Below are 27,828 nucleotides of genomic sequence, written 5' to 3'. Positions count from 1 at the left end.
AAATCACTTAGCATGCCCTTTTCTTTGTCCTGCATACAGTGTCACCTTGGAGGCTACAGTTATAAGGATTACTGATGATAATGAGTGAGGTCATTATGTGATACATATGGAGAGGCTTTGTTACCATTGAAGATGACTCATACTCCATTGTGTATTGAACTGCTAATGAAACACGCTAAATAAGAGGAAGCAGCCACACTTTATTAGCAAAACAGTCTTTTATTAGAAATATCTTGTATAAAAATGAACATGCTCTACACATTTGTATTTTTTTTTCTATAGATAATTCATAAATATCCAGGCACTGTAATTCTTTATCTTTCTTTTTTTTTTTTTTAAATAATTCAGTACATAAAGCAGACATGATCAATCCATTTTAATAACGTACATTAACTTGCCACTTAATTTCAGTCAGCACTTACATATTTCTATTTTGTAACACAGACAAAGTGTTTTTTAGAAAAATAAAGGGGAGGGAGGGGGGGTTGTGGCAAAAAAGAAAAAGCAGTAAATTATCATATTCACAAACACAAACAATCCCACAAACGATACTTTATCAACTGATGAAAAAACAACATTTGCGGCAACACCCTAGACTTTTGTTGAATCTGAGAGAATCATTGATTAAACCAAAAAATATTAGTTATTTATAATCCTCTGCAGTAGTTTTCCTTCTGGACATTACACCTCTCTCTCTCAAATTGTTCACATGACTTGTTATGAGTTTTGACATGCAACATACATATTTTTGCATCGCTGAGGATAACATTTAATGAGACAAACTCCAGAGTTACTGCTTATGACAAATACTTTAGAGACTGGAGACAGAGATGGCGTTTACACACTTAATTATAAATTGTACATTGAGTCCTCTCTTCCTTGTGATTGATCAGAGTACACTTGAAAGGTAATGGATGCAACGTAAACAACACCATCAAAGATCCACTGGAAGGATGGCAGGAGTAGGTTAATGGGTATGAGGCACAGAATGAAGGCACTGGCCTTTATTTATCAAGCAGATGTACACCCCTTGTTTCATCTGGAAATGAGAGGTTGTCGATATTACTCTGAAAATCAATTTGTGTGTGATTAAAGCTGCAGTCATTAGTGTTAATACTTAGTGGGATGCTATGAACAGCGCTGTCTTTTGATGCAAGTTTACTGCAACAAAGTTTGTTTCGGCCTAGAACTTAGGAATATATAGATAATATGATAGGAGACAAGATATGGTCTTAGATTTTGGATACTCTCATACTGTAAGTGTTGTCTTTTCCTGGTTTTTAAGGCTATATTGCAGTAAAGTGATGTAATTTTCTGAACTTAGCAGACCATTCTAGCTGTTCTATTATTTGCCTTTACTCTGTCCACAGTATTGATGGTTTTTTTTAATCAAATATTTCAAATATTTTGTGACCCTACAATATTGATATTGAAGTATTTGTTCAAAATTATTGTGATATTAGATTGATTGATAGTTTGGCTAAATTAAACAACTATTTAAAGGTCTAGTGTGTAGAATTTTTGGGGGGTATTAAGCATGAAACGGGGTGAGACGGAGGGGACGACACGTAGCAAACGGCTGTGGGCTGAAATTGAACCCATGGTCGCTGCAGCAAGTCTGCCTTTGTACATGGGACGCCTACTCTACCCACTGGGCCACCGGATGCCCCTAGTGTGTAGGACTTAATGGCATCCAGTGGTGAGATTGCAGATTTTAACCAACTGAAACTCCTCCCATGTGCCAACCTTGTAGGAGAACTATGGTGGCAGATATAACAATGCAAACTGCCCTACTCAGCCAGTGTTGGGTTCGTCCGTTCTGGGCTATAAACAACCAAGAGTGTAGGTTTCGTATCAACATTAGGGAGGACACATGTAAAATGGTGGGTTGGGGGTCCTCCCCCAGGAATTTTTTATCATCAAACACTTAATTTCCTGAATTCTGGTGAATGTTTATGCACCAATTTGTGCTATTTCTGCTTAAATTTAAAGTCAAAATGTCTTACTTTTTGACAAAATAAAAGTAATCTGCTATTTTAATTTCTTTATTGGGGAGAACGAATGCACATGTTGAAGGGGATGTGTCCCCTCTTTCCCCCTTAAATCTAGGCCTATGGAAACAAAATGGCGGATCTCCAAATGTAGGTATGAACGGCTCATTCTAAGGTAAGAAAAAAAAACCAGCAATTCGTATACAAATGAATACTTAATTATGAATATAATATTCTGTTTTTGCCAATATATCCCGCTTAATCCTACACACTGGACCTTTAATGTATTTATATGTGAAAATCTGACAGTTAACATGATACTGTTCTCTGGGATTGTGGAGAATATTGAAGCGGAGCTATAAACCCTAAAAAGGCTGTATTGGGTCTGTTGAAAGGTAAAACACTCCTTTCGGGAGTGCCATGCATACCATCCACCTAATTATCTTTGAACATTTATGCTGTTTGATGGAACTGAGCTTGCACCTTCTTCAAATGGGCCTTCTACTGAGTAGCTGCATGAGCCTAATTTTGTACCCAAAATACTATTAAAACTCTCATTAATCATTTCCACTGTAGCCTCAAAATTCATGACCCAGAAAAAGTTAAAAAAAAATCCTTTGCAAGGATCCTAAATTACCTGTGCATCTATCATAAATCACAAGAGATGCCCATGTAATACTGTCCAATGTAATCTATCATATTAGGCTTTAAACATGATATATCTAATGTGCTGTTTTACTCCTTCACAAATCAAGTGTTTAGGGACAAAATATGCTATTATTCAAGCTCACCTGCTATAGAAATTAAGAATATGTTTCAAATTCTATATCACTAAACATTGAAATACACAAATATAGAAAACACAGGATAATATGGACGTAAAAATGTAATTTATTGGAGGGAATATCAAATGCAAGTGTGTTATTATTGTCTCAAGAGTTGTACCTGTAATGTTAGCTGCGATGGAAGTTAAACAAATCGGGTAATTTGAACCTGAAAGGCTTTAACAAGAGCATGATAAATAAAGGCCATTAAATCTGGGATGTTTTTAAAGTACGCTTCAACAAGTCTTTAAAGTCCTGGCTGACATTTATGGAGTGTGGCGTAAACTATGACGGTATTACATGGCAATTTGCTTTTTAGATTTGCTAATTTTTGTGTTTGAGAAAATAGTCTTTATCCAGCAGAGGGTAAGCCAGCGGGTAATGGTCCAAAATGACATCTCCACTGTGAATGACAACCATGACAAATGTTGCATTCCAAAGACGTTGACAACACAGCACAGTACACGTGATGCTCCCACAAGCATGCTCTGGGACTGTACACTAGGTTTGCCAAGATGACGGCATCATCATCATCACCATCACCATCACCATCATCATCATCATCATTATGAAACATTTATTAAAAAAAACCTGGGATGACCCCCTGCTTTGTTTTCAGGTGTTTCAGATATGGTTAGTCCATGTAGGAATACTGAATGTACTGTAGTAAGGCATGTACAGTTTGAAGAGTACTGCAGCTTTCAACCCCAATAATACCAGTAACCAAAAAAATAATGACTATATTTTTATACTGCTTCATCTTGTCGACTGCATTTGACTTGAGCGCAAACAGAACACTTTTCCCCCTGTTTTTTTTTTTTTTTTTTTGTTGAAATGAGACAAACGGTTCAGCCTCAGAGAGATCTGAAATTGTGTGCTTTACACTTCAGAAGGAAAACATACTGTAGACTCCAGGTGGTTCGCTCAGCCTGCATCTGGAAACGTCACTGCTCAATGCTCACTCGCGTCTCAGAAAGGGTGGGAAGAGGAAAATTAACTGTCCAATCTCCCTTACATCTCCCATCTCCCTCCCTCTCTTCAAATTTCTCATAAATTTGGCGTTTGAGCCTTTACCTGATTCTCTAGAAAAATATGACATCCTTTCTTTTCATGGAGTGACAAATTCCCATCTTTCCACCCCAGTCCTCTCTGCTGTAGCAGCTTAGAAGTCCTCCAGTATTTCCCCCAGTATTCCCCAGAATCAGGTGATTTCTCCTCAGGCAGGCGCTGGCTCCGCTTCCACTGTTCGTCTCTGGCTTAGATGGCATGGTTACTGTAGCTTATGTATGTCTGCTTGGAAGCCAACACTGCAGGTGAAGGTGCGGGAGAAAGAAGGAGAGGGTTAATAAAAATGCAGCGGGTGAGATTTAAATAGGCGTGAATCTTTCAGGGCACGTGTTGAAGTCCAGATTGATGGAAAGTTCTATTTATGGATGGCTCCATCAAATGAGTGCAGGTGGAACCAATCATAACAGCAGGGTGTTGTATGTGGAAGCAGTATTTACAGGAATGCAATCTCCTGTATCTTTGTGTTGCATTTAAATAGAAATAGTTCATTTACAAAGCTGAAGACAGTGATAATGTGACTGATTCAAGATAGACTGTTACAGTGATACACAATAAGAAATCTAAAATAAATCAGGGCAGTAACTAATGGTTATTTTCATGAGGGCAGTTTCAAATGTCATTTTTTTTTTTACATTTTAAGCTTCTACCTAGGGTTTGAAATGAGGTGTCGTCATATTTTATGATGTTTTCACCCTAAAAAAGAATTTTTAAAAAACTCAAACAAAATCACCAATTTTAATAAAGTTATTTATGGCATTAAGTGAGGTTTTTTGTAATTTATGGTGTTGTCAGATTGCTACTAGTCCACTCGCTTTAAGGCAGTGGTTCCCAACTGGGAGGTCACGGTACAAAAGTGGGTCGTGGGTCAATTCTGAATGGACTGCTAGTGACTCGCAAACGTGTCAAGTTTGTAAAGAAGACGCTTTACTCGCAAACGTGTCAAGTTTGTAAAGAAGACGCTTTATTTTTCTTTTTTTAAGATATTTTTTTGGGCATTTTTAAGCCTTTTATTTGATAGGACAGACAAGTGTGAAAGGGGGGGAGAGAGAGGGAGTGACATGCAGCAAAGGGCCACAGGCTGGAGTCGAACCCGCCCCACACTTTATTTTTAAGTAGGGCTGCAACTAACGATTATTTTCATTGTCGACTAATCTGTCGATTACTTCTTCGATTAGTTGACTAATCATTTTATCGAAAAATGTGTTAAAATGTTGAAAAATGACGGTCTGTCTCTCCCAAACCCCAAAATTATGTCATCTAATGTCTTGTTTCGTACTCACGCCAAAGGGTTTTAGTTCACTGTCATGGGAGAGTGTGTAAAGCTGCCAATATTTGAACGTAAGAAGCTGCAGTAAGAGTATTTTGGGGTACTTTTATAGTACTTTTCTATGAAAAATGACTCAAACCAATTAGTCGACTACTAAAATAGTCACCGATTATTTTCATAGTTGATTAGTCGTTGCAGCGCTGTTTTTAAGTACAGGGAATTTTCAGCACAGAGGTTTTATTTTGAAGTGTGGTTTCCTGTTGTAGAGTGAGTGACTCATGGACAGCTACTTGACAGAGACAGCAAAGTAGCTTGACGACATGGCCAAACACAAGTATGATGCTGACAATATTAAACTGTGTGGACCTTGAACTAATGACTAATCTGGACCTCATTGCTGGACCAGTTGGGAACCACTGCTTTAAGGGAAACTCCTGTATTTTTCTGGACCTTATTTTCTGTGTTTTTGTGTCTGTGTGACTCGTGTGAATGAAGATTTTTGAAATTGGTCCAGTATTGAGAGACAGAGTGCTGCTGCTGGCTAAGCAGGCTTCAGTGAAACAACTCAGGGCAGGTGTGTCTCGTCAATTTGCATGCTTTAAAAAGGGCTTTTTTTGCCTCTTACAGGTTTATTATGAAAGTCTTACAGCATTAGTGAAGGACTCTACAGAGAAATCAAAAGTTTTTCTATACCTTTTGCATGTCCTGCTAAAGGAGAAGTCTTGTTCTCAAATCTTAGTGATGTTTTCTCAGTGTCAGAATCAGCTGAATATTCAGCCATGACATTGAAAATCTCTGAGATAAGAGGAAGATACACTTCCTGTGCTCTAACACAACAAACTATTACCAACACTCTTATCTCCAACTCTTACTTGTGTTTCCACCATTTTCCTGTCGCAACAAGTCATCTCATGTGAGAGTTCAGAACAAGACTTCTGCTTTAGCGAGACTTAGACACAAAACAGACGGAAACAAGTGAATGGTAAGGAGAAACCTGTCTCTCCTTTCTGAAACGTTGTGAGACACTCAAGTTAACAATCTGAGCCCTCTCTCTCAATACTTGATCAGTTTCAAAAATAGTAGTTTGTCAGATAATACATGTTGGGAATTTTGGAACTATTATACCTTTTTTTTTAATTTATTATTTTTATTTTTTTTTGTTGTAATTAATAAATTTACATACACATTTGCTTCACAGAAACAGGAACAAATCCTGGGCAGCCACCAAAATCTAAGTCTGCAAAAAGTATAACCAACAATATCACTGTAGCCTGAACTGTGTCTTAATCTGCAGCTGTGCAGAATTACAGGGTTTTAACAGAATTATTAAACATTAAAAAAAGCTGCACAGCATTCACATTACAAAGAACTACTGTATGTAGTACAGCCAGTTGTTTTCTCTAATTAGTTAATGACTTGTTTAGCTTTCATAATGTCATAAAATAGTGGAAAAAATGCTCATCACAATTTCTCAAAAGTCAAAATGACATCTGAGCAACCCCAAAACTAAAAGATATTCAAGCTACAATAATAAGAAATACGTAGACAAATCCTCACATTTAAGAAGCTGGAACAAGAAAATATTTGGGATTTTTGCTTGAATTACGACTTAAGCGATGAATTATCAAAATAGTTACTGATGGATTAATCAAGCAATTGTTTCAGCTCTAAAAATGGGTTTTACACAACCTCATTGCATTAGGAAAGACTTCAGTGGATTGTTGCAAGTAAATCATCAAATGTTAGTGCACATGGTAACATTGCAGACATTGTATAAACATCATCATCAAGTATTTGTCAAGACAGTGATGCAGATGCAGTCAGACTCATAGGCTGTGGCAATGGTCATATCAGTGTACCTGTTATTAAAGTGTCATTAATGAAAACAGGGAAACCTCTGTCATAAGGTTTTCCTCACAGCTGATTATATCGTTAAATTGCACCAAGCAGATCACAGCTGATATAAAATGCATTAGTAACCATTCAAATGCAAGTCTTATCCTACATGCAAAGACCTGAGATGTCTGTGTGCACCAAGCAAAGCATGCAGCAGTCAGTGTATTACAAAAACATTTGGAATCATAAAGTGTATTAGACAATATGTGATCTGACTTGGCACTGTAAGCGTTGTCATCAATGTTTGATAGCAGTGCTCATTATTTTTTAAAATTCTTTTCATGTTTCATGGAATTTTTCATCAGCTGTGAATAAAACACATAAGACAGATGACCAGAGGGCAGACCACAGTGACCATAACAAGCCCAGCCCTCTGGTGAACCATGTACCGTCATACAATACAGAACCTGTGTGCATGTGTGCAGTCATGCTTGTATGCACACATATGTCTGTGTGCCAGTGTCAGCATGTACGTGTGTGTGTGTGTGTCATTTTTTAAAATAAATCTGTCCTCAGTGAGCATGCTTGGTGTGGTGGTAATCACACTACCAATCTGCCAATCTGCCCGCAGCAGCCTTGGCTGATTGAATATGTCAGAGGGGATGAATCCAATCAGAAGACAGCTGAGAGCCAGAGTCGGGGCGCAAGTGCTGTAGAGGAGAGACGTGTAATGGTAAATGTTTCTGTATATTTGTTAGTGCCACGTTGGGTGTGTGAATGGGGGCGGCATTCTCGCCATTTCATCCAAAGCATCTCTTCCAAGAGAAGCATTGATCAATGTACCTTATTTGAATATTTATGTGCTGCAAGGCCAAGATAAAGAATAGATGGTCCAGAAAGAATTGGAGCTGGCAGGCCCATCTGTCTTTTTCTGTTCACTCTTATTGTTGTTGTTGTCCTATTACTGCAAATTCCTTCTTTTGTCAACAGGGAAACAAATTACAGGGGACACATGGCTATCGCTTGTCTCCTGCACTCAGGCAGAGTGGTGTCATCTTCCCACATTAACAGGCTTTACCATGCTGATTGGCCATTTTACAGCACCACACACACACCAAAATTGCCTTTCCAACTAATGTCTGGTGGTGAAGGGTGGATTTGTGAGGGCGTGATTACTGCCTCGTGTCATTCAGGGTGCTGTATTTTAGCCAGGGGCAGCCGGGATGCTTTGTGCATAGTATAGGCAGGCACGGGCGTCGTGGTGAACATTAGCAGAAATTAACAGGAAAAAGTGGTCACAGATAATAAAAGGGCAAAGTCATTGTCTAATCAGGTTACCTGAGAGTCTAAAGTCCCTCACAAGGCTCCCCTCCCTCAACACAGTCTGACACATAAGCACAAAGAGCAGTTGTTAGATTCACAGTTCAAACCGGAGGGCGAGAATTAGCACCTATAAATGGGCTCTATAAAGGATAAAATATAACAACTCCATTCTGTGGTTGAAAAAGACATTCATGCAAGTGTGGGCGCAGGCTTTTTAGTCCTAATACACATCAGTCTATACTGTTCAGCTTGTCAGAGTATAAAATCAGGACTTTCAGTAATCAGAACATGTGGGGTAGCCTGATTGGATTTAAGCGTGCCCCCACACAGGGACAGCCTACTCATACACTTTATCTTGGTGATTGAAATATCCTTTTTTCCAACACTGAGCTACCCGTCCCCGAAGTCCCTTTCAAAATCAGAGTAGTGTGGGCTCCCTGTCACACCTCCTGATTCACAAATCCAGTGTGGTCAGAGTTGGTGAGAATGGAGCTGTTTTTCTGTTCCATGTATTCGAAATGCAGAATTATGATGATGAAACAGAAAAGTAACTTCCTCTCACATTTTTTGTTTTCCAGTACAGCATATGTGAAACATATATTTTAAAGAGAAAATTTGGCACCTTTTATGTGAATGTCAATTCAGTGTTGATGGTAAATGTAGTCGATTAGAACAATGAATCCCTCAGTGCTATATTGACCGAGAAAGAGAGTTTGCATTTGCAAAGTCTGTTGTTCTTCTGCATCTAGCCCCGCCATTTGACGTGACCGTGAAGTAGTTGAAGGCAAGAAAGAACAGGCTGGTTCTTATGGGATTTCACACCAGGGTAGCCAAGAGATGTGCTCTAAGGCCCTGATCACACAGAAAGCATTTTAGCAGCTGGAAGCACATTTTTGTATTTATTTATAATGACAATGAAGCTTTTTACTTGTGGTTTTTGCATTGCAACACGCATTTCTGTGTTTCTCTAAGCGCCTGGCGTTTTTGCCAGAGCAAAAATGCCCCATGTCATCTATTCTTTCCCCATTGTCCAATCGGATGATTTGAGAGGTGGGCCTTCTGTGGTGTCATGGCAACAATTTTCCAGTTGGTACACAACAAGGGAGAAACTGGTAGTAGTGGTTGCTGGATACCAAGAGCTTACGGCACGAGAATAGACAGCAGGCTGTCAAATTGCCCCCGAATCATACTAAAATATGTCTGGTAACATCCATCATGGAGGAGAAGCTCCTGGACCAACTGGTGATGCTCCCCATGATCCACCCTCTTTTTTAGGGTCTCATGTACCCACACAGATCTGCATTTCTCTTTGCCCGAAAAACTATTTGCTGACAGCCTCTCATCCTCAACCAGAGCTACAGCAAGTACTCTCTGCCTCAACATTTTAGGAACTAGATATTTATTACTGTCAAATAACTAAAATGAATAAATAAACGGTAGATTGATTACATGGGAGGGTTAGAATAAGGAGCTGAGTTCGTGGTTGCCTGGCAACAATAAAAAGGCGCAGCATGCGTTTTTTTTTTTTTTTTTAACCAGTGGCATTTAATTAAAAAAAACAAAGGCAGTGCGGCGCGCCTTTCTATGTGATCGGGGCCTAAATGCTGCTCAAATATAGAACTTTCTTGTTCTCTTTGCTTGTTTTGCAAACTAGCTATGTTTCCACCAGCGACAATGGCATCCCAAAATTTGAATGCAGATGATGTTGTGGATGAGGATACATTTTAGTGTTTTGGCTGACCTTATTTGTTCAAGCCAGAGTATAACCTGAGAGCACACTTACTGTAGAGCCTGCACAGTTTCAATTTTGTCCATCAAGAAAAATGTAGTTCCTCTATTTCCTTCCAAGAGCCAATTTTCTAATAAGGCTGCGGAAGAAGTATGTTTTTATTTTTTGGCTGAAGAAATACAGCAGAGAGTGGCTGAGGCTGCAGCTGCATAAGTGGATATGGCTGGTGGGACCTTCCAGAACCTGTGCTGCCGAGAGCAAACACCGACTAATGGTGCCTTTGTTCAAAATGCCCTCGGATGCCAACAGAAACTGAATCATTCTGCTAAATTTTAGTGTAGGCAGATTTGTTGGATGCTGACGGTGTTGACGCCATGCTCGAGAGAGCCCATGTGTACATTAGTATGCATGAAAGTTTTTAGATTCAGTTGGACGGAGATGTGCTGGAAATCTCCTTCAGGATCAAGACATACTGGAGAAACAAATGAGCAAGTATTTTTGTCCTGTAACGCCATGTTTTGGCCGACAAAGTAATAGCTATAGGCTAATATCAGTTAGCATCAGTAGCTCTTGTGCAATGCACATGTACATGAAGGCACTTCAGGGACGTCTCTGCAAGCAGGAGGACCCCACTTTCTCCAGGTCCCCAGGAAGTGCGCCAGGCTTTGAAGCCAATTTTTGTAGTGGCCAAAAAGTCAAATTACATCATTCACATCATGCCACTGGGCCTAAAAAGACTTTTCCCGGCAGACTTACAGTGGATCCATTTTTTTGAGCGTCACAAACTCAACAAAATGAATTGTTTCACCATTGGGATTTGATCCATTTGGTTGGATAACATTTCCAAAGTCTGGAAAAGCGGCATGATCCAATAATTTTATCTCCATTCAAGTTAGCGGAGAACTAAAAACGAAGTAAGCGACTTGGCTGGCGGAAGTTAGCTGCTCTGGAAGTTGAACTTTTTCGGCTTCATGTGGCACTAAGCAGCTTTCATAGGAATCAACGAGGCCCACCTCAAACGTTGTCTTTGTAAATCCATGGCTCTCGTCAATATAGTACACACAATTTGTTGCTTCAGTCAGTTACATTTACCATCATTACTGATTGGACACCCACATACAAGGTGGCAAATTTTCCCTTTTAATAAACTGTCATAAGCATTAGTTTGACCTTTCATTGATCAGTTAAATACTTTAATATTGGGCAATTGGGAAAACCTCCAAATTATGCTAGCTAGAGGCAAAGTTGAAATAACCCCAGTCAGTTCTAATTATTCACACAGTTCTGTTTATGTCATCCATTCGTGTTCAGAAAGAAGCTACAATATAACACCGCTTTTGCTTGCACTGAAATGGGCACCCTAATTTCTTGTATGCTCACGTAAAGCTTGCTAATTTCCAGAACTGCTGAAGTGCAAAATAACACTGGCATCAATTATGTTCACATAAAAGGAGTTAATTATTTTCAAGTAGACATGTGTATTCTATAACTGCTGTAATTTTACACAGAAGCAGCTCATTGCATCAGCATAAAATCAGCTCCTGGTTGAGATCCAGTGGAGCACATTTCATTCTTTCCCTTCTCTTTATTGCTCCATCAGGCGTGGTACCAACCTTGTGTTTCAAGACTTTCACAGAGTTCAGACTTGGCCTCTCCGTTGGGCCTCAGGCCTCCTTTAGGGTTGAACTTGTTGGACATGGTGGCTGCAGTGACCACAGCTTTCAGGCTGCGCTTGCGCTTGGGTACGTTCTGCTCTGGATGGAAGAGAACCACGTAGACCTTAGGCATGTAGAGCATTCCCAGAGAGACTGACGCACTCAGGCTTACAGAGATGGTCAGGGTTGTGGTCTGGATATACATCTGCATTATGGAAGAGATAGCAGAGACACAAGCAAACAGGATCATTTGTTGAGTGTGTGTTGAGTGATGGACAGTGATGTTCTAGTTGTAGAGACTCAGGTTAAACCGAGCACACTTACTGTAGAGCCTGCACACTTTGAATTGAGTCCATCAAGGAAAATGAAATTCATATATTTCTTTCTGAGAGCCAATTTTCTAATAAAGCTGCAGAAGAATAAGAGTAGTTTCTGGGGCATGTGATGGCTAAGGATGTATTGCTTTCAATAGACTGAGGCTTTAAAATCTAGCATGTAGGACAGACACTGCCTTACTCAAGTAATACATGTATAGTAGAGGATAATATTTTAAATTACAGCCTCTTACACAGGAGAACTTAACTTTGCACAGCACACAGTATCACATAATAAGACATGGTGATGGCATACAGTGTCCTTTACTCATATTCGTTTATTTTCATGTGCTGGGTTCATCACTCCTGAACCCATCTTTCATTGCTGTGTTTGTTTATTTATGATACACGACTAATAGAAGTGCCCCCCCCCCCGAATGGGTGTGTATGTAGTCTGCGTATAGATGTTTTTTACCCTGAGGTTTTAGACAACAGCATAAGGATTGTGTGCTTTCTGAAGCCAGTGACAGCTGCAGCTCACAGCTGGGTAGCAGATATATAGCTACAGGCAACAGCTATGGAGCAGAGAGAAACATCCTACAGCATATTAAAAGTGCCTGCAAGTGATTTTTCATTTATGATAATCATCCCAGTGCTCAGACGCGGTCCATCTCTGATTTGTTGATGTAGGGAATGCGGTGAGTTAGTGCACCTGCTGGAAAATATGTAATAGGTAGATCATATTTGATGTGATACGACACACGCGTATGAAATATGAAAATGTGATTTCTTCAGTTTAGAAAGTGTGTTTCCATTAACAAATGTGAAAAATCATCAAAGTAATTTGAATTTGAAGGAACGCCAGTGTCAAAAATGTTAATTAAAAAACAGAGAAAGAGGAGAACCGTTGACTTTGCCTCGTGGAACAAAATTGCTGACGTCCTCTGAAGTTGATGAACACAAGGCGAGGAGTGTACAGTGGAAAACACAGCTGGCAGACATCCTTCAAAGAGATTTGCCTGAGGTTTTGTCTGACATTACATTTGCAGACATCACAAATGACTGAGTCTTTTGGCATGGGAATAGCCCACAGGGCTCCGAACCACAAGCACGTCAAAAGTTATAAATTATGTTTCCCAACATGGGGTCATGACATATGTTGTTTGTATGTCAACTCGTACGACATTTATCCTCACATGACAAGATGCTTTATAGATTTTGTATAAACCTGTGCAGCACCAAGACCATCTAAACTGTAGGTAAATGTTCATTTGTGTTAATCTAATCTGACTAATAAAGGAGGTACTGTTTAGTTTTCAGGGGGGCATTTGTGTAGCGCTCTTTATGTGTCTTCGTACGGTAGATTATTTTGTAGGGCATCCAGTCAGTTCAAAAGGGAAAGCAAAGATGTAAAAAGAAATAAATAGCACGACCTACAGTGACAATGATATATGTTGATGTAATAAAAAACTAAAACTATAGAGAAGCCGTCCACAAAATAAGTTCCCTAAAGCCATGTCAGTTGAGAAAAAAAGATGTCAGTGCAAAATGGGAGTGATAGGGCATTGTATTCCATCATCCTGCGATGCGAGCGTTTCTTGGCAAAGGCGGGGGAGTGTTGTAATCTCCTGAGAAGATTACACGTGGCCTGTGGTGAATTCGGAACAATATTGCTACCCCTCTGGAGTACAGAGTGGAGTCACTCTGTGAGGGGAGCCAAGACCCTTGTCCACTTCCATCGGCCCCGGTGACATAAATTTTCTCTGACAAGCTGATATGATTGCCAATCTGCTCCATCGGTACTGTGAGGGAACAGGGCCGGGGACAGGAACCTCAGAAGACTCGGCCATTATGAAGTTTTTTTGAAGCAGGATTGCTCCTTTATGTCATTAGGCATCAAATCTTTCGTCCAGACAGCTGCCAGAGCTGTTCCTACCTATACACAGAGCTCGCCAACAGGAACACACCTCCACAGCTCTTCCAAGTCCTTGTACTCCAATATTTTGGCTCCAGGTTTTCTGATTATAGAGGACTAAAATTATTTACGAAATATTTTATTGCCCATGTTTCTTTTCGCAAAACATGTAACAGAAAGAAGAGCGCAGGTGTACATAATGAAATTAATGATGGTTAAATTTAATTTACAGTGGCTGCTTCAGTTTCAGGGCTTGGTTTTGTGCATGCTGGCTCACTGTCACGCTGTCATGGTTTACTGGGACACTTTCTACCAGACAAACAGACACACTAGAACAAAGCGATCATTAATGATATTATAACACCTGTGCTGTCTTAGTGTGTGAATCTAAGTGTGAATATCTGCTATGACAAGGACGTATTTACTTTATTTTGGTTTGGTTACACTTACCATTTCTTTGGATTGGCACGACACAATTAAAAGAAGCCAGATCATGGTAGGCCGTAATATATCAAAACTTCAGTCATATTTTAATGAAACAAATACATTTTCTGTGCAGTCACATTTAACAATAATGGATTAATATTTAATGCTGTGTATAGGACAATATTTAATGAATAAATTGGATAAAATCCATCTGGGGAAATAAAAGGAAATTGCTTCTCTGTAAACTGGAAAATTAAAGAAAGTTTTTTAGTGCCTTATTTAATGCTGTAGTTGGGAACTTTTATGAGAAAAAAATCATGTTCCTCTGCCTCCTTTTAGTGCCCCTGGTGGCATTTGCAAGACTCCACCGCATGTGAACGAAAACAACCAATCAGAGTCCAGGAGTCTCTAACACAGCTGTCAATCATGTCAATCACTGCTTGTGAACTACGGTCAAACTGTCAAACTAGGCAGCGCTGATCAAATATGAGTCAAGATGCTGTAACGGCATTGCCTACTTAATATTTTCATAAACATATTTTAGTGTACTGTTTAGCTGTAAAATGAGAAAGCTTGTGTTTCTGCTGCCATGTTGAAAACAGTCGAGTCAAAACAAAGAATCGTCCACTGGCTGGAGCAAATTTTCTCATCTTACAGCTAAACAGTACAGTCAAATATGTTTCTGAAAACATTTAAGGTGAGAAATAGGCAATGCAGTAACAGAATCTTGATTCATATTTAATCATTCATTCATTCCATAACCGCTTATCCTGTTGGGGGTCACAGGGGTGCTGAAGCCACTCACATTTACACTTATGGGCAATTTAGAGTCACCAATTAACCTGTATGTCTTTGGACTGTGGGAGGAAGTCGGAGTACCCGCAGAAAACCTACGCCGACACGAGGAGAACATGCAAACTCAGAGTTCCCACCCCAGGGTTCGAACCCCACACCGCGGACTTGAACAAGGAACCCTTTTGCTGTGAGGTGACAGTGCTAACCACTATGCACTGTTCATAGTGGACCAGCGCTGCCTAGTTTGACAGGTTGACCACAGTTCACGGGCAGTGGCTGACATGATTGAAAGCTGTGTTAGAGACTCCTCGAGTCTGATTGGTTGTTTTCCTTCAGCTGCGGTTGATTCTTGCAAATGCCATTAGGAGCACAAGGAGGAGGCAGAGTGACATAATTATTATTTCCAGATTATCAGGCTCATTTACTGCCAGGATATTGTGACCGTTTCATTCTATAAAAGTTGCAAACTGTAGCTTTAATCCTGATTGGGTGTTTCTTGTAATTGATTTTGGTTTGTGGTGTTTTTTACAGTATTTTTTTCATGGCGCAAATTAATATGACCTTTATCCTTTGTGATAACAACCTAACAAGTCTTCAATCTGTGTAAGTGCCAGTTGGGCTGGATTGAAACCCTGTTAGATAGAGACTGATTACTCCTTTCACTCCATCCACCTTCTCTTCAGTGGCAGAGATACAACTGAAGAATCGAGGTTATTTATATTTGGCTGCCTGTTTCATCACTGGCTGTGTTTGCATGCATGGTGTGACTTAGTTATCAAGCACACTCTGGGGAAAGCTGTTTACATGCCTCCTGATAACCTTAAATTGAGCACCGCCATGCCAGGATAAAGCAGCGGACAGAATATTCCATTCTACCTATTGTGTCCTGCCAACTGTTCTACAGTTTACCAGCGACAAAGTACAGAGAAGATTGAGTCAAGTCACCAGATGGGCAACCTCGTAGTATTAGGCAACAGCTTTGCTGCTTGTCGGTGCTAAAGGGCTACAACCAAATCTCTGGAAAACACATCTGGTAAAGATTATTGTCTGGGTTCTGCCACAAGCTAGTTCTAACTGTGTCCGTGTGTACAGAGTTTTGAGTTGCTGTGCTGTTTATTTTACCAAATCGAACACGGCAGACAGAGAGCAAAGGAAAGTTGAAAACATGACTCAGTGTTTTGCTTTCCCAATGCTCTCTTCTTGATCTCCCTGATGAAATTTTCTTTAAGTGTTACTTGGCAGGCTGAGACTGGAAGCAAGAGAAAGTGCAGACAGTGTTCCAGACAATTTTGCATTTATATTTATCAAATGTGGTTAATGGGCTGCCATGGTACAGTTAGTAATTTGGAAGATTCATAGTTTGCTTGAGCAACTGGATAATGGTCTTAATTTTACTGGTGCACAACATCTGTATTTTTGTCCAACTGAGGAGAACAAACACAGCCTTTGTCCAAAAAACACCTCTTTATTTTAATAGGTTTAACAGCACCTAATGTCCATGCCTACTTATGAATCACGCTGCCTTTAAACAGACGTCCTTTTATGCTGTTGGCGATCTAAAGGCTGCTATTAAATTTGTTATTATGCAGCGCCATACAGTAGCATTCCCATTGCTATCAGTTGTTTAACTTTTCCACACTCTGGTTTTTAATGTAGATCTGTGTTGAGCAACCTCAAAATTAGCACTTGAAAGAGGTAATTTGTGATTCACTTTCAACTGACAAGGAGCCTCAACAGCCACGGTAATTTTATGCTACTTCACAAACCTGCGTTATCTGTTTCTGTGTGCCTGAATGTGCAGTGATTGACTACTCGGTATTCCCAACCAGTGAGGCTGAATCAAAAACACACACGCAGAAACACAATTAAAGAAAACATATCCAAGCAAACTTGAGGTGAATGAATTATCCTCACAAGACAGCTCTAAAAGCCTTGTAATCCCCACAGTGAAGCACAAAGCCCATCATCTCGTGATGAATAGTGGCGGTATCCACAAACACAAGAGGCTGATGCCACACAACAAACATAATTTGAGTGGCCATTTTCTTCACAATGAGGCACATAGGAAATGGGAAAGAACTCCAAATGGAAACTGACATCCAACATGCACGAGTGAATTTAATTGACTTGCTGCCATTGTGCTCTTTCTAAATACAGAACAATCAGAGGACGCTGAGTGACTGCATTGGCATTTGTGCCCAAATTTAAAACAATTAATTTGTGAAATAAACAAATGGGGCAAAACTTAATTGGCTATTTTAGGGGTGGGAATCTTTGGGAACCTCATGGTTTAAATCCAAATCTTTGGTGTCTGATTTAAAATAGCTTCTTGATTGAAGTACAATTTTCAGTGTCTTGCTCCAGTATACTGTGTGCCAAACCATTCCCTAGTGTCCTTATTCCACTGACGCACAATTTAAAACATAACTGGCAAATAAGATAAATGGTCCGCAGCCTTTTTATTCTAAAAACTTAACTGCATTAATTAATCAACAAATTCATTAATGTGAAAGCTCCTTAAAGTCTTCTGCCTCTATGACAATAATAAAAATGAGAGGGAGCTGGAGTGCTCCGCTGTGTTGTTATTAACGTTATGTCCCCAGCTGTGGAGAGCAGCGCTGAGGAAAGCCAAGACGCTGAGCGGGCACAGGGTTTTTGAGGTGAAACAGACTGAGTATGGAGTCGTTTTCATAACCACAGCGGTGGTTTAAGTTGTTTAATGCTGCTGTGTGTGTTTGTTAGCTGGTCTTATTTGTTCATGTTACTGTGTGTTAACGTTTAACGTATATGAGTGATGGCATAGAAAGTATTTAGAATATACTGTCACTTCGTCAGTTGGTGACTCCTCAGTTGACTGAGATTGTTCCAAGTCAAGCAGTGCAGGGAGGTTTTGGTCCCCAGATGTCGCGGAGTGAGTGCTCTTGACTTTCATGGTAGTCTTTGGTACGGACAGCTGCAAACATGATGCAGTGGCAGAGAGAAACTTTCCACCGTAAGGCTTCAAGACAACATTATCTTCTCCTTTCTGCTTAGAAGTGGTAAATTTACAGCTCACAGATACTACATACGACACAGTCTGTGGCTTTTGTTTGATATCTAGCGTTGGCAAAAAATGTTGTTGCACCTCCCTTGTTAGCACCATTAGCTTGTTCATTATAGTCCATGAATGCTGCTGTCTCACTGAACGTCCAACTGGGCCCGTTCGAATTTTCCAACTTCATATGAATTAAAAAACAAAAAGTCAAATACTCAAATTACATAATTCTGAGTCTGGTACAGCCCTACATACACCTACTGCTTTTTGTGAGGACAAATTAAAGGCTAACTCTGCCAATGTTTGTACTGTAGACTGGGTGCTGCGCTGCCCTCAAGGTTCAGTTCTGCCTTTTTTCGACAACATCATGTTATTAACCGATATCTAGAGACTTGTGACATTTATGAATGGATGCCAAATTTTCCATGTCTGCATCGCTATGCATTTAAAGCCCACTTCAGACCAAAGATTCGTGACAAGACAAAACTGTTTTAGAATATTTCGTAGAAAAGTTGAAGCAGCGTGAACTGGTCCGTTGACTCAAGGTGGCTGATGGTGTCACCTGCGACTCATCTTGTCAAGTTGCCAGTGGTTGGTTTAAGAACTTAAGGCATGTCACCTGTTTCAACAGCCAATTGGCTTGCAGCGAAATCCACTGGCATGGTCAGTTACAAATTATCAGCGTATGTGCTTGCTCCTGTATTTTTTCATGGCGTAATGCTGCGGCATTTGGTCCCTGTGGAGCCTGAGTCCGTCTCATTTACATCACCATGACTGCTGACATATAGGCCAGTCTCTGTCCTCACAATAAGTTGGTGTCGGATGGCGGGGTACTGCTCCTGCTTGCCGTATATGGGCATGTCGCACACACATACTCATTGACTGATAATTTGATACTGGTTATTTAAAATATTATGAATACTGTCCACTTTAAGCTCAGGTTGTTGTGTTTGTTTTTTCTCCATGTCATCACTACTAGAAATGCATCTGTAGTAAATATCTCACTATCAGTATCTTCATTCATATTTTTAAGAAGCTACAAATTATTTTCAGCAACAAAATAAGCTTGAAAAGCCAAAAATTAGAACACAAGTACAGGGAGCGCTGCTATGGAGACAGTACACTCAGTCTCAGTGGTAACAACTGGCAGGTTTTCAGAACATTGGAAACCGGCGCTTTGCAAGTAGTTGCAAGTTTCAACTCAGCCCGTCGTAAGTCTTTGGTCTGGACTGGGCTCAAGAATTAATTTATTTTTCCCCACACCTTGTTATTTTATAATCTATTTAATATTCCACCACACAGGAGAGGAAATGTTTACCTTTTCTGCTGATTGTGAGGTCCCAAAGAAGATGGGGATGAAGGCAAGCCATACAATGCAGGTGGTGTACATGGTGAAGCCGATGGGCTTGGCCTCGTTGAATGTCTCGGGGACACCTCTGGTCTTGATGGCGTAAACTGTGCAGGTGACCATCAGCAGCATGCTATAACCCAGCAGACAGATGAGGGAGAGGTCTGATATATCACATTTCAGAACACCTCGGGCCAATTTGGGATTAGCCGTACGCTGATCCTCGTAGTCGATGATGGCTTGCGATGGGTCAACACCAAACCAGATGCACACTCCGAGGAGCTGCAGTGATATCAGGCTGAACGTGATGACTAACTGGGAGGCTGGGGAGATGAATCGAGGGGCACTGACCGACATCTTGCCCTGCTCAAAAATCCTGTAGATCCGATTTGTCTTGGTCAGCAGCGCTGCATAGCTTATACTCATACCCAGGCCCAGGAAAATCCTTCGCAGGGAGCATATTACCACATCGGGGGTGGAGATCATGAGGAATGTTGTAGCATAGCAGAGAAAGATGCCAGTCAGCAGCACATAGCTCAGCTCTCGACCTGACGCCTTAACAATGGGTGTGTCATTGTAGCGTATAAAGGTGACCACCACAAACAGAGTGGCCATGATACCCAGGACAGCGATAAGGACGGGGATGACCGCCCACGGAGAGCTCCACTCCAGCTTGACAATGGGAATGGGATCACAGCCAGTGTGGTTCGCATTAGGCCGCAGATCAAAGCGACACATCTTGCAGGTGTAAGTGTCTGCCTGATACTGGTAACCATCACAATTCTCGCAGTGCCAACAGCATGGAATTCCCTTCACTGTCTTCTTTCGCTGACCAGGGCGGCAGGGTTGGCTGCATATAGAGGACGGGACTTCTTGTGTTGCACCAGGCCACTGCATTTCAGTGGTCTGGAGGGGAGAGCATAAGAATGGAGAGAAAAATAACAGAAATTAACAGTTTATTCCACATAATCATACTTAAACTGTTTTAGTCACATACTCACACCCCTGAAACCCAAACAAGGTCCAAAAACACTGTGCAATTACTCTGTATTATTGCATCTAGACAAGCTCATAATCAGAATTAAAGAGTTCCTTTAAGGGTCAGCAAAAACTTGAACACAATTTACTACATATTGTTACACTAGTTACACAAACAACGCTCTACATAATGCATGAGGATACAATTCAATTAACACTTGGTAGATTAGTTTACACACAGGAGTGCATGATCGAATGAACAAACTGTAAATGGGATATTCGCCACATGAAAGCAGCAGTCTTTTTATCAAGACATCATTGTGTAAACTCATTGAATTATAACTCAACGGGACACAACTTTGCCGTTTAATTACTTCCAAGGAATGCTGCACTTACTGGGGGTAAGATAAGTAAACAGAGTCTGCGTGGCACTGCAGTCTCAACAATGCAGTATCATGTGCCTGTGCTGTTGCACTGATGTTATTTATTTTTATTACAATGTGGTTTGCTTAAGAGGCCTTATTAAAGTAAGATAGGGTGTGGAATAGGATAGGGAATATTCAATTATTCAAATAAACATCTGGATGATTTAGGTGATTGGTTTTGTGTCTAAAAAATCTCCATATGGCGTTGTTGATTTTCCTCGGAGATCTCTGCCATGCAGGTGATGCTGATAAGTTGATCAGTGTGCGGCAGTAACTCAGGATTTTGATGTCTACAATAATCTTGTACCATACCTACAGTACGTGCATCAACTAAAGAAGAACGCCCGGGGCCTGGTGTATAAATGATGCAGAACAACAAGAAGATGCAAAGTCATTGTTCCTCACAAAGTTTGGCTTTTAACAACAAAGCAGTTTTGAGGTAAACAAATGCAAAACTTCAGATTCCGTGCATATTAGGGCTGTCCTGAACACCAGTTTTGGGGCATCAAAGCTTCAGTTAGTAATATCTGCCATTAATCGAAGCTTCGATGGATGAAGGGGTGATGAGAGACATTTTGAAATTCTTTTGAAACGTCAGTTTTCATTTGATGGATCTAAAATAACTTTTTTGACATCTTGCAAGAGAATGTGTAAGCCTGTCATGAGTGGTCAAACTGTTGTAGTCACAAAACTTGGCCTATCACTAAGTTTAAATGTCCTTGTCTGAGAATAACTGAGAATTAATGTTGATTCTGAAATATATGTTGAAGACGAAACTGGTGTAATAATGGCAAATGTCAAAATAAGATTTTGTTGATTGCATAATTGTAGGACTGCCCCTGCCTTAGAATTTTGCTAGTCGACTAATAGTTGTTATTTAGGGCCATTAGTCAACTACGCGTGTTAACGATATTAATTTGACTGTGTCGCCTGTTAATGACACTGTCGGCAAAGCAGTAATGATTGTGCTGAGTGGCTAATGGGCATGTAGCTACTTCCATGTTTCAGATGATATGTCATGTTTGTAGTCGACCAACGACGATGAGTTTACATATCACCTTGGGTTCGTCCTTCACCTTCTCAAAATGATCCCACAATTTGGATTTCCTGCCCAACATGTTATTAACTAGCCTGTGGAATAACCGCAGGTACCAGCCCTGGAAATTAAAGGCTGTACACATGCCACCTGGAAAACGCAAGTTTACAAACCTCTTCCTGTGTCTGTCTGTCACAAGATAATCCAAAGAAAAAGTTATTCGGACTATCTTTCCGACCACCTCATTTATTTCATTTCTTATCTGTTATCTGTGAATATTCTCCTTTTTAAAAAAAAATATATATATATTTCTCTCTTTTAGCTATTTCTTTGTCAGTTCTTTTAAGTCCGTCTCTTCTGTTGTATATGCTGTTATGGAGAATGATATTTTGCTTCCATCTATGCTATTTGCAGTGACCAATAAAGAAGCTTGAATCTTGAAGGTTACTGCAAAAAGATGGCTATTTACTCCAATGGAGACCTTCTTACATGGGCATAATTGTGACTGAAATGAGGAAATACTGTACAACGCACTCTGTTTTGACCCAAGCCATTTGTTAGCCTGTGTGTTTATAAATTCTTAAGCCATTCCGGAGGAGGATGATTAATTATTAATACTTATTTGTCGACTGTTACCCTATAAAAGCCAACATAAACAAGATGCATTCAGCATAATCTTTGGTAACACTGATAAGTTATAAGAAGGTGAACACATGAAGTTCTGCTGTGTGTATTAGATTTGGTCTAAATGCCACATTTAATGGTTAAGAGGCTGCTTTGGCACTGTTTGAAGCAAATAAACTCAGATAAGAATGTATGCTTTGAGATTACTTTGGCTTTTGTCCTCCAGTTCCTCCATTCAGTACTTCTCTACAAGACTCATGGTCACAACATTCATCTTTCCAGTTAGTGAAGCTTAAGAACGGGTTTTATTGCCAAGTGTTTTTGTATTTTCTTGTCAAGACTAAATGAGTTGAATTAGTAATGAAATGCTAAACAGCAGAATATGGGTTGTCTGATGAATCACTTTGGCCGATTGTCAAAGTCTAATGTGGATATCGAGCACAATCACCAGCACAAAAATCTGGCACTTAGATTATTAGAAAAGTCAAGCTTATAAGGAGTAGAAGTAGTATTTAAAATATTCATACATCTAAGTGGAGTTGATCCGTCCAGTGGCCAATGATCTTGTATTCTGTTGTGGTATTTGTGATCTGGTACTGGTAGATTTCGTAGCGACCTGGAGCATCTCCGTTCACGTTGAAGACCACCGGGGTGCCAGCAATCCCTGAGGATGAAAAAACAAAATGTTATTGTTGTTTTAAGGGGCAAATTGTAACATAAAGCTGAACTCCAGGCTTGGACAACACAGTACAAACTCGAGCCGCTCCCATAACGCTCTGAGATGAAATGAGGCTGCAAGGGGACCTCAAGCTAATGCTGTTATAGTGTTAATGATGGGAGCAAAATAGATGTTGACAGCCATGTTGTCCTGGTCCTTTGAGGAGGGCCAGCGCTGCTGTCTGTTCATGTTCCCATATCATTTCACACTCCTTCATTCTGCTTATTGCCCCATTGCTTGTTATCCACAAGGTCCCCACTCGGAGTGCTAACGAATGACGGCACTGATTTTGATTACCACTTTGAGGTCTCTCTCATCCCTTTGCTTCCTGTTTCTGAGCCAAGCTACAAACCCCCTCTCCAGCTTCACAACTTGTTATAAAATTGTGGTGTGAGGGAACGAGGATTCACAGATTTAGTGATGAGAGCCCACCGCAGAGCGTCTCTGAGGAAAGGACCATTAATAGCATACCCATCTCTGTCTATTTGCGCTGACCAAATTTGCTTTCTCTCCCTCAATGCAGTCCCCTAGTACTCAGCAATTCTGTAACATGTTGAAACGGGGTTGAAAAGTGAGGGGTGAAAAAAATGCCCTTAGTTAACTTGCAGCCGAAATGTGTTTTGGATTGCCCCTAGTCAATATTTGGATGTTGTGTACATTATATTCCAGAGCTACATCAAATGGATAAGAGTGCATTTTTCTGCAACAGAAAGAGGGTATTCATCATGTCCAGACACCAGACTCAGTGTTTTCCAGCATTTGGGAGAGAGTTGTTCGTGTTCCACAAGTATCGACTACACTCTCCTTTGTCATAAGAATAAAGAGAATTATTTATTTGAGTGTGTTGTTCCCTTGAATAGGTCACAGTATTGATTTTTGTTTTGAACCTGAGAGTCAGAGTTGGAAACCTGTGAGTCAGGCTTTGAGCCCAGACTTATTTACTACCCCCCCGCAGATTTGTGTGTGTCAGAGGTCTGACCAAAACCCATAGGATTTAATTGCATCAGTATCATCTTGCTGCATTATCTAGAGGGTATGTCTAAGACAACAACAGACAGTCATGTGCAATTATGAACATTTTCTTGTCCATCTCAGCAATACAGGGAATTGATTGGGATGTATGTTTCTACTAATTTGATTGCCTTAATCGATTAGTTTCACCTCTTAACTTGCAAAAAGGCATTACAAGTTTCATGCACAGCCAGCAAAAAATAAAAAATGGCTTGTTTAATAGGTCAGGTATTTGAGGAAACACGGCACATGATAACTCCTAGGAATAAAAATCCATGCAGTCTAGGGAAAAACAAGAATTACTGCCTTTTGGTTTTGTGCCTCCGCGAACCAGTCAAGTTAACATACATGTCTGTCCAGACTCGTGTTGCCATGACAATGTTTCAAATATGGATGCTACTGCAAACAAGCTCCAAATTCAAAAACATGGATGCTTCAAGGCAAGGCAGCTTTATTTGTATTACAGTAGGCATGCGCGTGACTAGACTTTTAAATGATTAAGCATCTGCTAATCGGCACCAGAAATATCAGTGAGTTAAACCAATTAGTGTTTTATTTATGTAGAAGGCCGCTTCACTGTCATGCAGCTGCCTGCCACTAGTGGGGGCTACAGAGCCGTCAGACAGCACTCCCCCTAGACTGGAGTTTTTACACAGCACGAAATTGGAGAGTTGTCCTCTCGTAAAACCACCGCAGTTTGGCAGTACTTTGATCGAGAAAATGAAAACAAGATAGCATGTAGGCTGTGTCAGAACAAACTGGCTTATAATCACGCAACTGGAGCAATGGGCGACCACATTCAGCTCATCACGACAATGACCTCACAAGATATGCTTTCGTACCAAGACGCAAAATGATTACCTCCGGGCTGCAGGCTTTCCTTTTTTTAGACTAGTCGACTAGTCATGATTACAGCTAAAGTAGTTGCCAGGAACATCCCCAATTTGTATAGCACATGTTATACACCAGGGCAAGTCAAAGTGCTTTCCAGAAACAATAAATAAAAAGGATACAGATTTACAATAGAAGACTAAAGAGAAAACAACTGATATAAAAGGTAAAATTAATTACTAAATTATTTACAATTTTGAAAAATCACCATTAAAAATATCAAAAGTGCAGACAAGAGGTGCAAAGATACAAAAATTATTTAAATGCTTTAAAACTGAGTTAAAAAATAAGTTTGCAGTGATTACAGGGTGGAGTAGGCAGTGTAAAAGAGGAGTGTATTTAGCTTTGACTTAAAAGTGGTCAGAGCTTGTCTAACATCATCTGGGAGGTTATTCCAGGTTTGTGCAGCATGATAACAAACACTGCTTCACCATGCTTTGTTCTAACTCTTGGGACGGTCAGTTAGCCGGCCCCAGATTTCCTCAGGGTCCTAGAAGGTTTGTATGTCACAAGCATGTCAGATATGTATTTGGATGCTGAGTCACAGAGTGATTTATACACCAGCAGGGAGATTTTGAAATCAATTCTCTTAGTGACAGGCGACCAGTGTAATGATTTTAGAACTGGAGTAATGTGGTCATATTTCCTAGTTTTTGTCAGACACATATCTTCAACCTGGCAGTGCAGAAGATCTACACTATCAGCGCAGTTTCAAGGTGGACACCGGAGATTAGTGTCACCAATTCAGTATCTGACCAAATGTCTCCCCTTCTGTTCCTGAGTGATGGCGTTGAGTAACGGCTAGAAAAATGTTTTTGCAGAACATTATGATGTATGATGTTTAAGCTTTTCAAAATAACATGTCATCACTTCATGATTTTATCATATTAGGCATTTGTGTGAAAATTTGTCATAATTAGCATATAAATCCTTGAGTTATGGCCAAAAACATGTTTTGTGAGGTCACAGTGACGTTTGACCACCAAAATCTAATCAACTCTGAGTCAAAGTGGACATTTGTGCCAATTTTATGAAAGTCCCTCAAGGTGTTCTTGAGATTTTGCATTCACAAGAACGAGATGGATGAGCTCACAGTGACCTTTTTGACCACCAAAATCTAATCAGCTCATTCTTCAGTCCAAGTGGACATTTGTGCCAAATTTGAAGACGTTCCCTGGAGGCGTTCAGGGACAGACGGATGGATGGATAACCCACAATTATAATGACTCCAGCCACGACTGTCACCGGCGCAGAAGCAAATAAACATCATCTACTGTCATCAGCTGTGAGTCTGCCCAAATGCCCCCAAAATGAAATGGTCACAGTAAAATTGTCTGTTAAATTAACTCCAGTGTGGGTAAACTGGGTTTTTAACAGTGTGTGTAAAACTGTTATGGCTTTGAGAGCTAATTCAACACAACTTTACTGTAGAGACGACAGAGGACACGTGTGCAGGACAGTGTGTAGGCACTGTATTGTTATGAACAAGCAGTTACATATCAGATGCGAGCAAATGAATGTAAACATGATTCATAATGGCTGTGAAATTGTTGAGCTTTATTGTACCTTAAAATCAAAGTTGTCTAAATCTTCTCAGCAGTGACGAGTTTAAATTCCAAGCCTGCTAATGTTTCTCCTTGATTTCCAAGCTAGTTTATTGAAGCAGAAACATTTAAAACTCTACTTTTCTTCTCTTAAGAATTGATAATGTATTCAAACAAAACAGCAATTTGCAGGATGTCACGGTTGCACTTAAAAAAAAAAAAAAAGACCCTCCCACTCCATTAAAAGCCATTTGCCAAAGCCACAAGAAATCTAATGTGTTTACAAATGTTGCATAAAAACTGATCAAAACAATACACACATTCTGCTGTTGAACTTCAGAAGAGCCGAAGTGGCTTCGGTGAACTCTGTGTCTTTGATAAATGCATTTGCCACAAATCTAGCAACACAAGTGAAAGAAAACAGAATTACCACGCCTTCCTCGCAAATGCAAAGCAGCGACTTAAAAACACCAAGACTCCGAGCTGTCAGACACTGTAATTTATTTCTATTGTAAATGCAAGCCGAGCCGTACATGGTTATTAGTCGTTCAATTGGGCAGAGTTAAGGGCCAGTGCTGGGGTTGATTATCTTTTCAGCGCTCTGTCTTTTATGGCGCTGACCTCAGGAGCAGTTTAGACCCTCAAACTGTATCATACCCTCACGATTTGCTGTGCTGCTTAATATCTTGGTTCCCTGGACAGGCAGGATCCACTACTAAGCAGTTTACACATATGATCCTGTGAACGAATACTTCCTCAAGTAAACTCCAAATTAAATTAGTAATCAAACCTCATGAAAACAGGCAGATTTAAACGACTCTGTAAACCCAGTGTTGCAGCCAACCTTTAATCACAGCACTTTTAACACAGCTTTACTGGCAGGTTTATGCCTCGCAAGGTCACTTCGTAAAACAAAATGTCCTCAGGAAAACAAGCACTAAGTACCATTTATTAAAATAGCCAGCAGCAGTTTCCTTCAGCATCACCAGGATCACAATCTTCATGCCACACGTCAATAAGTATCATCTACAGTATCTGTAATGCATGGGTTTCCTCTTTCCTTTTGTCAGCATGGA

At 40.2% G+C, this 27,828-nt stretch overlaps 1 protein-coding gene across 1 annotated transcript in view; it reads right to left on the bottom strand.

Annotated features, from left to right (window-relative positions):
* Positions 1-3,477: 3,477 nt before the first annotated feature.
* The window catches only part of LOC126402343 (metabotropic glutamate receptor 4-like), a 52,586-nt gene continuing 28,235 nt past the window's right edge, over positions 3,478-27,828 (bottom strand). Inside the window, exons 4-7 of the mRNA XM_050064243.1 lie at positions 23,116-23,252; positions 19,496-20,431; positions 11,652-11,898; positions 3,478-4,122 (exon numbers count right to left, since the gene is read on the bottom strand). Coding sequence (XP_049920200.1) covers positions 4,073-4,122; positions 11,652-11,898; positions 19,496-20,431; positions 23,116-23,252 — 1,370 coding nt within the window. The 3' untranslated portion in view covers positions 3,478-4,072. The remainder of the gene's footprint in view (positions 4,123-11,651; positions 11,899-19,495; positions 20,432-23,115; positions 23,253-27,828) is intronic.

Source organism: Epinephelus moara, chromosome 16 (genome assembly GCF_006386435.1).
Source record: "Epinephelus moara isolate mb chromosome 16, YSFRI_EMoa_1.0, whole genome shotgun sequence".
NCBI classification, from domain to species: domain Eukaryota; kingdom Metazoa; phylum Chordata; class Actinopteri; order Perciformes; family Serranidae; genus Epinephelus; species Epinephelus moara.
This window is presented reverse-complemented; position numbering and strand designations above follow the sequence as displayed.